The following is a 13,722-nucleotide window of genomic DNA, read 5'->3' on the forward strand; positions in this document are numbered from 1 at the left end:
TATGGGAAGTAAAATACTTGATAAATAACCTCTTATAGCTGACTGAACGGCACAGTTACATGATTTCAGGGACAATATAAACCAAAAAATTTCTAATTTATGCTATAAATGGGAGAAACAAATTTTTTAAACACTAATTATTGAAATGTTAGTGTTGACTTGTGTAAAAATTCTGATAAAATTGTTTCCTGACTATTATAAAATGACCTTTAATTGAAGTAAATCTTCCCTGATGCTGTTTCGTCTATGGGATTTAGAATGATAAGGGGTTTTTTCAATACATATGAGCATTAGTCATTAAAAATAAAACTAGATGTAAAAATTTATATACAAGTAAATTACTCACTCGAATATCTATCTCTAAAATTCAAAAGTCTTTCTTTAATCTATTTTGTAACTAATCTTTTTCTTTTTTCTCTGCCTTGGATTTTTCTTTCTTCTTTTCTGCCTTTGCTGCCTTCTTGCTTTCCTTTGCTTCAGCCTTAGCTTCCTTTTTATTTTCTTTCTTTTCTGTCTTTTCCTTCTTCTCAGCTTTAGCTTCTTTTTTCTCCTCTTTCTTATCTGCTTTCTTCTCCAGCTTTGCTTCTTTTTTCTCTGCCTTCTTATTCATCTTTTCTTCCTTCTTCTTGTTTTCCAAATTTTCTTCATTGTCTTTTCGGTCTTCTTTTTTCCTTTCGTCTTTCCACTTTTCACTTCTCCTTTTGTCCTCCTTATTGGCAGGTTTCAGAGGTGAACGGAAATAACTAGACTTTGAGGTTCTATTCACAGGTGTAGTCTCCAACTGAGTGACAATTTTTTGTGCGCATCTGGAAATAGAACGAATGGAAGTGGAATTAGTGACTGAATTAACAAATCTTTCAGAACCAACTGAAATAATAATTATGTAATTGGATCTGTATACAATAAAGAATGTGACATAACCTTGTATATGTGAGTACACAAGATACACACTATCTATGTAAAAGTATTTAACGATAATCTCTTCTTTGTTTCAATTCTATATTTATATATACTTTCAGCCACTGTGCGAGAGGGCTGTTGGTGAATTACCACAAGTTAGAGTTTAAACATAACAACAGATATGTATATAAGTTGGCCATTTCTACATTTACATCTACATATATACTGCAGACAATCTCAAGCAAATTACTGATTTCTTGATTTGGTGATTAGTTGGAAACTGAGTGCACTTAATGGGTGTTAGGATTGACTTACCATTCTATATTTGCTGGATAAATTAACGAAACATTATAGCGAAATCTCTAAGGAAAACCAATTTAAAAGGTCCCCAAGATTGTCTTCAAATTATTGAAAGTACTATGGGTCAGGTAGTGAAGTACAAATTTTGTAGTACAGTTTTAAGGAGTCACTATGAAGATCCTCTCATGGGATGTCAAAGAAGTATGTACAAAATAAAAAGGTCGGCAATCTTTTTTTAAACCAGTTGTCATTCATTGATCGGTTTTACATCTTCAACCACTATTTGGCTAAGTAAATTGTTGCACATTGTAACTATGCAGCCTAAAATTGCTTTCACAGCACAGCCCATTGGGAATGAAAAAAGAAAGAAGCAAGACTTGCATTATTCACAACCATTTGGGAGAGATATTAAGACAGCCATTAAAAAGATATCGAATAAGTTCAGCTGCATCAAAATAAGTGCACCTCAGCTATAAATAGCGTGTTAGCACTGCATTTCACTGATGTTCTAAACAAGATTGCAAAGATCAGCCATTTAGCTTATTAATTGATGAATCCACTGATATTGCTGGACGTAAATACTTGGGACTGATTATTACAACAAATTACACCAAAAAATAATATCTATATACCTTTACTGCGCTGAACTGCAAGAGTTTAATACTGAAGCTATAGTCTCTGCTATACAGAAGACTCTTCAATGATTCAATTTGCAACTTGAAAATTTAATGAGCATTGGTACACGTAATGCCTCTGTCGTTGTTGGAGTAAATAATGGAGTATTTACAAAATTGAAAGAAGAGGTACACACCTGAATTCAGTATGTTGCTTGTGCCATTCCTTGCAACAGGCTGTTTCAGCTGCTGCAGAAGAATTTTTAACGAGAAATTTACAGTTTTTAAGTAAAGAGACATATTATTGGTTTAGTCTCACCTCTTCCAGACAATCTCTTTATAAGGAGCTATACAAAACGATCAACGATGGACAGAAACCGTTAAAAACAGTTAGAGTCTGCCAGATATGGTATGAAGAGTGGTATGATATGGTATGGTATGAAGAATGTACAAGCAATGCTCAGAGCTAAAAGCACATTTTTCTGTAGGTAAAGTGCTGGAAAATTTTCATATGGCAGAGGTATTGCACGCTATGTATGCGAACGAGATTAATTATGCATATATTTCATTTTGATATCCAATATTAATGAAATAAACAGAGTCAATAAAATGTTCGAGTCGAAAGATATAGATTACACCAAACTCTTTGATAAGTTGACCAACCTGATAGGTATCCTTGTCAACAAAGTTACGTTACCTGCAAATAAAGTTAATATTTTTACTCAAAATATTTGTGATTTCTTTGATCGAAGATGTTATCAGAGATTCCGCTTTGAAAAGCAATTGCTTGAAATGAGAGGCAAAGGATTACCATAGGAAGACGAAGAAATGTTGCGTAATCGGTGCATAACATTTATATTAAGTCTGAATGAAGAAATAAAAAACAGGTTACCTGAAAATTTGACGTTTATGAAAAAAATTGCAGAATAAGTGTTGAACAGCCACTTAATCACAGCAAAGAAAATCTAATTGATATAATGGATCAGTTCAATAAAAGTGTGGAATTTATAGCAAGAGTAGATGATCAGTGACAACAAATTCATTTGTTTAACTGGAACAAGACCAAAGATACAAGACTTTTTGGAATGAAGTATTGCATTTCAAGCATGCTCAGGGGCAATCCAGATTTGAGGAATTAGTGACTTTTGCGATTATTCTCTTAATACTGCCTCATTCCAATGCCAGAGTTAAGAGATTATTTAGCAGTATAAATGTAATAAAAACCAAGCAGATAAATAGAATGAGGTTAAATCTTTAACTGCTATATTAAGAATGTGTGAATTGAGAATGAAAGGAAAATGCTGCAACGAATATGAAATTCCATTATATGTTGTAAAACAAATCGGTACCAAAAAATCATATCAATCTGAAATCGATGATGATGATGATGATGCAGACAAAAATGATTCATGTGAAGAAGACGAATTGGTTTATATAATTAGTTGTTGTTATAGAACTTTTTGTATGTTCCTGGCCTTCACTTGCTGATTTATTTATTGTATGTTCATTTAATGATTGTGAATATTTTACTACTTAATAATAAAGGAAACTAATTACTAATGTACTTGGCCTTCTCTTTCATAATAATAAAAAATTTTGGTGGACATTTTAACGATTATGATCGTAGGAGCATTTTGTTAATGGTTTTCTGGTGGTTTTTGCACTTGAAACTGGTTGGGAGCTCACTTTAACTGTTGGCAGCACTTAAAATTGTTTACTGGCTTAAATCATTTTTCATATTTTTAGGCTTAACAATAACATTAGGGGAGCCACTTGCGTTCTGGAACATATGCAGAATTTTTATCTGAGTCGTGGTTTCCACACCATCTTTACATTAGTTCAAATCGCGACTGAAAAGTATTTTCCTAGTACAGAATCGCATGCATTACTAGTGGTGACGACGTTTGTAGCACTTAAATCTAAATCAACTTCATAATCTATACTCTGGAAAGCACCGTGAAGTACATGGCAGAGGGTATGTCCCACTGCAGCAACCATTAAGGCTTCCTCCTGTACCTGTTAAGTGAGTATGTGATGTTATTACAGTTATTACAATACAGAGTCAAAATTATAAAGAACTTAGTGTATGATCCCACTTCTCAGTATAACACAGCAGCCTGCTGGCCAGGATGCATGCACTGATTTGAAGGGCGTCATAAAGTAGTATGGGGCAATCTGGCTATAACTGTTGTAACTGCTCCTTGATATCATGGATACTGCCACTGGAACGCAGCTGACGTCTGAGCTGGTACCACAGATATTCTCTCTGTGGCAGATCTGAAGACCTTGCTGGCCTTGGGAGTTCCTCAGTATTGTATTATCAAATATTATCATCAGGTTATTAAACATCAAGGAACATGCACATAATGTCAAAAATCAGCACTTACACAATAGGCTTAAGGCAATACAGACTGTAGTGAAATGACAGACAAGACAACGAGCTGTATGATAGGATAACATCATTACTGAACTAAATGAAAGGACTTCAAATGATGAATCACAGATAACAAATGTATTTAATAATCATTTCTTAAATATAGTAATAACACAGGGACAAGCAGTTTAAGAGCAAAATCACAGCACTATCTTGAAAATGTAACTTCTATAAAATTCAGTCATTTGAATGTATCACCAACTTGTACTTCTGAAATTATGAAAATTACACATCCTCTCAAAGATAATAGCTCATCTGGTTTTGATGGTGTTTCCACTACAGTACTAAAGATTTTTTCCCACATAATGAGCCAAGTCTTATCAGAAATACATAACATATCACTAACTCTGAGCGTTTTTCCATAGAGACTCAAATTACACAGTTGTTAAACACCTCTTTAAGAAAACTGATAGGAGAGATCTCAGTATCTACCAAGCACTTCTTTAAGAGAGGTAATAAGAGAAATGTCAGTAACTACCGACCCATTTCACTGCTAAATTCACACTTATAAATGATGGAGAAGGTCATGTATTGTGGAATAGTATCTCACCTTAGGAACAAAAGTATCATTAGCAAATCACAGTTAGAGTTTCAGGAAGGTTGCTCTACTGAGAATGCCACTTACATGTTCACTCACCTGATTTTACAGACATTATATAACAAAATGGCACCAGTTGGTATTTTCTGCCATCTCTCTAATTCATTTGACTGTGTGAATCACAATATACTCCTAGACAAATTGACGTTTTGTGGAACCAATGGTATTGCCAGCCAATAGATATTGGTATAACTCACAAAAAATGCAGAAAATTGTACTTAGTCCTGGGGTATAATTCTGATGAGGGAGAAATCATGTATAGGGTAATTAATCAAAGCATACATGCATAAATGGAAGAAATGGTTAACAAAGTTCTTAAATGTATCGTTGACTGATTTACTGCAAATGGTTTCACCCTCGATTCTACAAACACACAACAATTCGAGTTCTGCACATTTAGAGGTACTATACCAATGATAAGTGTAACACAAGGTGGGGAAAATAGGGTCAAAACATCAAAATTCGTAGGAGTCCATGCTGATGAGAAATCAAATTGGAAGAATCACATTATTAACTCCTAAAAGAACTTAGTTCACCCACATTTGCACAGAGAATATATGCAAATCTTGGGAAGAGGCAAATCAGTAAGCTGACATATTTAGCATATTTTCATTCAATAATGTTATATAGAATAATGTTTTATATGAATCATTAAGAAACAAAGTCTTCACTACATAAAAACGTGCTGTTTGAATAATATGTAGTGCTCACTCATGGTCATCTTGTAGACATTGTTTAAGGACTTGGGCATTCTGACTACTACTTCACTACCCGTGAAGGCCGTTGTAAGTAGTCCATTGCCATTCAAAAGAAACAGTGATGTACATAAATGCAGAACCAGAAGGAAAAATGACATTCATCACTCCACATTAAGGCTGTCTTTAGCACCAAATGGGGTGGACAATGCTGCAACAAAAATTTCTCGTCACTTATCCAGTGATATAAAATGTCTCACAGACAGAAAAGAAAAAAATTGGTAACGAACTCCTTCAGTTCTGCAGAAGAATTTCTATTACTGAATTGTATAAAAAGGTGGTAGGTAGTAATTACAAGGAATTACTAACTCAATCTGCATATCTTTTTCCATTTTGTAAAAACAGCCTTAGACATGTCCAGCATGTAAACATATGTACAAATTTGCGATATGAACGGAAAATAAGTCATTCCACATCACTACGATCTATTGTGCAAAATGATCCATGGGTCGTGTAACTAACTAACTAATAGGATGACATTTCACAGAGGCACATGCCGCGTGTGGACGAGCATTGTCTTGTTTCAGAATGTCTCGACGATTTTATCACATGACAGGTAACACAAGAAGACGCAGGATGGCCATGATGTAACGTCCTCCCTCACCACTAGCGGTGATCTGAAGTCATATCCGATTGCTCCGCACATCATAATGGCAGGAGCTACAACTGTGTGTCTCCCCTGAATATCGAAAAAAAATAGCCCTTCTCAGGTTGCTGTCATATTTGCTGACGCGTTCTCGCTTCCCGCGCCCGGGTTCCCGGGTTCGATTCCTGGCCGGGTCAGGGATTTTCTCTGCCTCGTGATGACTGGGTGTTGTGTGATGTCCTTAGGTTAGTTAGGTTTAAGTAGTTCTAAGTTCTAGGGGACTGATGACCATAGAAGTTAAGTCCCATAGTGCTCAGAGCCATTTGAACCATTTGCTGACGATTATCCTCCAGGGAAGTTAGTAACGCTTACATACGATATCCATTCTATCTCTTTTATGTAAATTTGATGTTTCCTATGAATACTATAATATTTGTGTAATAATGTTCTTTGGCTCAACACTTCTGGGAGTAATTATTCGTATTTCCATAAAATTATTTTACAAGAATTAATGTGTGAATGTATGATTAAAGCTATTCTTTCTTAATGCATATGTGTTAGAGTCTTTTATGTATCACTGCTGCGAGCATAGGGAGCGTAGGATTGTATGAAAGGTAAAAGCTGGAGGTAAGTATCTCCACAATGGAAAGCTTTAGGCAGGAGTGTAAAAGACGGATTGGCGCAAAGCAGCGCAGAGGTCTTTGTGGTAGAGAGAATTAGTGTCGGGAATCCACCAAGCAAATGGCCTGAGTCCTTAATGAGGCAGGAACTTTAGCTAGAGCAGATTAATTATGTCTCGGACGTGGATGGATATTGGTTATTATATCATGGTATTTATTGGTTTGCCCCGAATCTTGAAATTCCGGCGCCAAGACCATAATTTACAGAGAATTTCACATTAAGAGCCATGGTCATACCAGACATTTTTATTCGTTGCCTACAAAAGATCACAATAGCCATTCCATGGACCAATAATTTGCTGAATATTTAAATAATAACTGTACCATTCATAACTTCGTGCCAAGAACATAGATCTCACATTAATCATTTACCTGGATAGGTTCGTATTCCTAGTGCGCAAGTATTCCGAGTGTTATCCATTCTAATGAACTGCAGAATCATTGTTGTTGTTGTGGTCTTTAGTCCTGAGACTGGTTTGATGCAGCTCTCCATGCTTCTCTATCCTGTGCAAGCTTCTTCATCTCCCAGTACGTACTGCAGTCTATATCCTTCTGAATCTGCTGAGTGTATTCATCTCTTTGTCTCGCTCTACGATTTTTACCCTCCACGCTGCCCTCCAATACTGAACTGGTGATCCCTCGATGTTTCAGAACATGTCCTACCAATCGATCCCTTCTTCTAGTCAAGTTGTGCCACAAACTCCTCTTCTCCCCAATTCTGTTCAATACCTGCTGATTAGTTATGTGATCTACCCATCTAATCTTCAACATTCTTCTGTAGCACCACATTTCGAAAGCTTCTATTCTCTTCTTGTCCAAACCATTTATCGTCCACGTTTCAAATACTTCCAGAAACGTCTTCCTTCCACTTAAATCTATGCTCGATGATCAATTTCTCTCTTCAGAGATGCTTTCCTTGCCATTACCAGTCTACATTTTATATCCTATCTACTTCGACCATCATCAGTTATTTTGCTCTCCAAATAGCAAAAGTCCTTTACTACTTTAAGTGTCTCATTTCGTAATCTAATTCCCTCAGCATCACCCGACTTAATTCGACTACATTCGATTATCCTCATTTTGCTTTTGCTGTTGTTAATCTTATATCCTCCTTTCAAGAGACTGACCATTCCGTTCAACTGTTCTTCCAAGTCCTTTTCGTCTCTGACAGAATTACAATGTCATCGGCGAACCTCAAAATTTTTAATTTTTTCTCCATGGATTTCGATACCTACTCCAAACTTTTCTTTTGTTTCCTTTATTACTTGCTCAATATACAGATTGAATAACACTAGGGAGAGGCTACAAGCCTGTCTCACACCCTTTGCAACCACTGCTTCTCTTTTGTACACCTCGACTCTTATAACTGCCGTCTGGTTTCTGTACAAATTGTAAATATCCTTTCGCTCCTTGTATTTTACCCCTGCCACCTTCAGAATTTGAAAGAGAGTATTCCAATCAACATTGTCAAAAGCTTTCTCTAAGTCTACAAATGCTAGAAACGTAGGTTTGCCTTTCCTTAATGTTTCTTCTAAGATAAGTCGTAGGGTTAGTATTGCCTCACGTGTTCAAACATTTCTATGGAATCCAAACTGATATTCCCCGAGGTGGGCTTCTATCAGTTTTTCCATTCGTCTGTAAAGAATTCGAGTTAGTATTTTGCTGCTGTGGCTTATTAAACTGATATTTCGGTAATTTTCACATTTGTCAACACCTGCTTTCTTTGGGATTGGAATTATTATATTCTTCTTGAAGTCTGAGGGTATTTCGCCTGTCTCATACATCTTGCTCATCAGATGGTAGAATTTTGGCTCTCCCAAGGCTGTCAGTAGTTTTAATGGAATGTTGTCTACTCCGGAGGCCTTGTTTCGACTCAGGCCTTTCAGTGCTCTGTCAAACTCTTCACGCAATATCAAATCTCCCATTTCATCTTCATCTACATCCTCTTCCATTTCCGTAATATTGTCCTCAAGTACATCGCCCTTGTATAGACCCTCTATATACTACTTCCACCTTTCTGCTCTCCCTTCTTTGCTTAGAACTGGGTTTCCATCAAAGCTCTTGATATTCATGCAAGTGGTTCTCCTTTCTCCAAAGGTGTCTTTAATTTTCCTGTAGGCAGTATCTATCTTACCCCTAGTGAGATAAGCTCTACATCCTTAGGTTTGTCCTCCAGCTATCCCTGCTTAGCCATTTTGCACTTCCTGTCGATGTCATTTTTAAGACATTTGTATTCCATTTTGCCTGCTTCATTTACTGCATTTTTATATTTCTCCTTTCATCAATAAAATTCAATATTTCTTCTGTTGCCCAAGGGTTTCTACTAGCCCTCATCCTTTTACCTATTTTATCCCTTGCTACCTTCACTATTTCATCCCTCAAAGCTACCCATTCTTCTTCTACTGTATTTCTTTCCCCCATTCCTGTCAATTGTTCCCTTACGCTTTCCCTGAAACTCTGTACAACCTCTGGTTTAGTCAGTTTATCCAGGTCCCATCTCCTTAAATTCCCACTTTTTTGCAGTTTCTTCAGTTTTAATGTACAGTTCATAACCAATAGATTGTGATCAGAGTCCACATCTGCCTCTGGAAATGTCTTACAATTTAAAACCTGGTTCCTAAATCTCTGTCTTACCATTATTTAATATATCTGATATCTTTTAGTATCTCTTCTTTCATGATTCTTGAACCAAGTGTTAGCTATGATTAAGTTATGCTCTGCACAAAATTCCACCAGGCGGATTCCTCTTTCAGTTCTTAGCCCCAATCCATATTAACCTACTATGTTTCCTTCTCTCCCTTTTCCTACTCTCGAATTCCAGTCACCCATGACTATTAAATTTGCGTCTCCCTTCACTACCTGAATAATTTTTTTTATCACATCATACATTTTATCAATTTCTTCGTCATCTGCAGAGCTAGTTTTCATATAAACGTGTACTGCTGTAGTAGTTGCGGGCTTCGTATCTATCTTGGCCACAATAATGCGTTCACTATGCTGTTTGTAGTAAATTATCCGCACTCCTATTTCCTTATTCATTATTAAACCTACTCCAGCAGTACCCCTATTTGATTTTGTATTTATAACCTTGTACTCACCTGACCAAAAGTCTTGTTCCTCCTGCCACCGAACTTCACTAATTACCACTATATCTAACTTTAACCTATCCATTTCCCTTTTTAAATTTTCTAACCTACCTGCCCGAATAAGGGATCTGATATTCCACGCTCCGATCCGTAGAACGCCAATTTTCTTTCTCCTGATAAAGATGTCCTCTTGAACACTTCCCGCCCGGCGATCCGAATGGAGGACTATTTTACCTCCGGAATATTTTACCCAAGAGGACGTCATCATCATTTAATCATACAGTAAAGATGCATGCCCTCGGGAAAAATTGCAGCTGTAGTTTCCCCTTGCTTTCAGCCGTTTGCACTACCAGAACAGCAAGGCCATTTTGGTTAGTGTTACAAGGCCAGTCAGTCAATCACCCAGACTGTTGCCCCTGCAACTACTGAAAAGGCTGCTGTCCCTCTTCAGGAACCACACGTTTGTCTGGCCTCTTAACAGGTACCCCGCCGTACCTATGTTACGGCTATCTGTATCGTTGAGACACGCAAGCCTCCCCACAAACGGCAAGGTCAATGGTTCATGGAGGGGGGGGGGAGGCAGAATCCGTTTATTAACTTTCGTGGAGTAACAATTTTCTCAAGTATTTAGTGATCTGTATGAAATGCTTCACGTAGTCACTAAAGTGAATAGTTAAAGTACTTCAAAAGAATGAGTGCAAGGAAAAAGGCTGCACTGCAGTGTTCATTTTTAACTCTTATTAAAGATTTGATCAACACTAAAAGCAATAAAATAGGAATCTGATTACAAAAACCAAGTGCAGGCCATAACAGTTCAAAGGCCCATGTAATTCTTATTTAGTATACAGGCTTGTAATAATGCTTTTTTGTGTATTTATGTATGCATGTGCATAATTACGGTGCCTTGTTACAACTGTTAGCCCAAAACGAAGTCAATAAAGAGAACAGACTGATCAGGTCCCCCATCTTATGGTGAGCTAGTAGTTTAGTAAACTTTGCAGTGACAAGGTCAGAAGTTATTCTAGAAAATTTGTACAGTTAACGTCATAACTGGAAACAACTATAACAGATTCAGGGTCACCATACATTCCACATGCTCTGTATAACACAAAAGCTTACATGATTCCCATGAAAATCAATAGTGTTAATTTTGGTTAAAATAACGAACTGTCAACCGTTTCAATATCACTATTTTTCTATAGTGAAATATTACAGCCACCTCATATCAATTGTATCAGTGCTTCTCTCTTATTAAGTAGTACTTCGTAATGACAATTATCTTTCACCCTTTAAAACAGGCAGTGTAGGTTAGCGGGAGATAGTTTGTTGCCAATATATTTAAAACTTTTATCTGTGTTGTAATGTCAGTGGGAAAGAAATATAAACGGATTGAGTGCCAAATAGGAGGAACAAAGTTAGAACAGGTGGACGGTTTCAAGTACTTAGGATGCATATTCTCACAGGATGGCAACATAGTGAAAGAACTGGAAGCGAGGTGTAGCAAAGCTAATGCAGTGAGCGCTCAGCTACGATCTACTCTCTTCTGCAAGAAGGAAGTCAGTACCAAGACTAAGTTATCTGTGCACCGTTCAATCTTTCGACCAACTTTGTTGTATGGGAAAGAAAGCTGGGTGAATTCAGGTTACCTCATCAACAAGCTTGAGGTTACGGATATGAAAGTAGCTAGGATGATTGCAGGTACTAGTAGATGGGAACAATGGCAGGAGGGTGTCCACAATGAGGAAATCAAAGAAAAACTGGGAATGAACTCTATAGATGTAGCAGTCAGGGCGAACAGGCTTAGATGGTGGGGTCATTTCACACGCATGGGAGAAGCAAGGTTACCCAAGAGACTCATGGGTTGAGCAGTAGATGGTAGGAGGAGTCGGGGCAGACCAAGGAGAAGGTACCTGGATTCCGTTAAGAATGATTTTGAAGTAATAGGTTTAACATCAGAAGAAGCACCAATGTTAGCACTGAATAGGGGATCATGGAGGAATTTGATAAGGGGGCTATGCTCCAGACTGAACGCTGAGAGGAATAATCAGTCTTAAATGATGATGACGATGACGATCTGTGTTGTTTGATGTTGTTTGGCTTGTGGGTTGCTCAACTGCGTCATCTGCCACCCAATATTTACACAGCCCAATCTAGCCACTATCACGAATGATGATGATATGATGAGGACAACACAAATACCCACTCCCCAGACAGAGAAAATTCCCAACCCGGACGGGAATCGAACCCGTAACCTCGCAATCCAAAGCCAGCTACTCTAACCACTAGACCACGAGCTGGGGAATGGTTAGCTACTTTACCAAAAGATGCTAGAGTGTGCTGTTGTTTCCGTGGCCGATTTAAAAAAACAAATTTCAGTTTCAAGTAAAGTTTAAAAGAGTTATTAGATTACTTTAACAATTTAAGAAAAGACAGATTACTACTTATCCTGAAGGAGACTCTTTAAGTTGCAGACAGGCATTCCGGCCCGAGATGCTGGAGTTGGCGGTCATGTGTGCATAAGGTGTGCTTGCTTGTGTGTATGAATGGTATGTGTTTCACTTTTGCTAACGAACTCTGTGGCCGAAAACTTTTGATTGTGCCCGTCTGCATCTTAACGTGGCAATCTGTCTTTTTCTACATTTTTGATATTCCTACCTGGAGTATCTGTTGTTTGATAGATTACTATGTTAGCCGTATATTTACGTGTAATTACTTTCCCTAATTGAGCTGTCGGTTGGAACCTTGATGCCTGTCGTCATGTTCGCTTGCAGTCCCAGACAGGGCCATTGTGACATCAGAGTACTACACGAATGTAGAAATTTTGCAATTAGACCAGCCGCACACATGGAGAAACTCAATGAGGCCCCCTTTCAAATTCTGGCAGGTCCTGATAACTCTGTCTCAGTCGAGTACACAGTTTCTCCGTGTTCTTCACCGTGATCATTCAACATTCGGTGCCGTTCACGGCCCTCATAACCCCTACCACGCCTAATAACAACATGATACACAGACAACACTAACGCACTCTGGTGGTCCCGGTGGCGTGTGATATACAAAATTTAGATTGGCACCTGGCCATGTCTTTTGGATGCTTCACCTTGTCAGGCAGTGTACGTTCGTTGTTAAGATTTTTCTGTTCTGTGACCACTGAAGTGCAAGTGCAGTATAGAGACTGTAACGAATACACAGAATAACCTCGCATTCTTACAGTAACCCATCAGGAGGTCGTATGACTACCGCCACAGCCTACCTAAAGAGAAATGCTTGAGAATATCGTTGTCCTGCAATTTGCCTCTGGTAAAGAGCAGGTAGCTTGGGCCACCTTGCTCATCCTGTCTTGTCTTTGCTCTAGCACAGGTGGTTTAAGCCACCAGCCGTTGTTCTCTCTTGTGTTTTAGTTCGGCTACAGCGTAGAAGGCCTCAGATTGTCTTTCTTCACCCTTGTCTTTCCGCATTCACCCTGGAAAAGTCGCTGTTCTTGGAATATCTTTTAACTTTTGTCACCCATCTATGTTGCTCATGAAAGTGGTACTCAATATAACTCTAACATTGATTGTATTTCTGACTCCCATAGGATCATGTCATCTCCCCCTCCAGCATCCTACCCACGTTCCGCTGGACGTCATGCACACTATGCTGCAGCTATCTATAATGAATAAATGTTGACATAAAACAGCACGAAGCTCTGCAGATCTTGTTAAGGTTCCAGAGTGGTATGAAGGATGGCAACTTGCTATAAGTCGTGCACTTCACGCAATTAACGTGTACA

At 38.0% G+C, this 13,722-nt stretch overlaps 1 protein-coding gene across 1 annotated transcript in view; it reads right to left on the minus strand.

Moving 5' to 3' along the window:
• Positions 1-376: 376 nt before the first annotated feature.
• Positions 377-13,722, minus strand: part of LOC126335032 (fl(2)d-associated complex component) — a 510,018-nt gene continuing 496,672 nt past the window's right edge. The window contains exon 6 of the mRNA XM_049997881.1: positions 377-806. Within this exon, the coding sequence (XP_049853838.1) occupies positions 398-806 (409 nt within the window). The 3' untranslated portion in view covers positions 377-397. The remainder of the gene's footprint in view (positions 807-13,722) is intronic.

The sequence above is a fragment of the Schistocerca gregaria genome, chromosome 2 (genome assembly GCF_023897955.1).
Source record: "Schistocerca gregaria isolate iqSchGreg1 chromosome 2, iqSchGreg1.2, whole genome shotgun sequence".
Classification (NCBI taxonomy): Eukaryota; Metazoa; Arthropoda; class Insecta; order Orthoptera; family Acrididae; genus Schistocerca; species Schistocerca gregaria.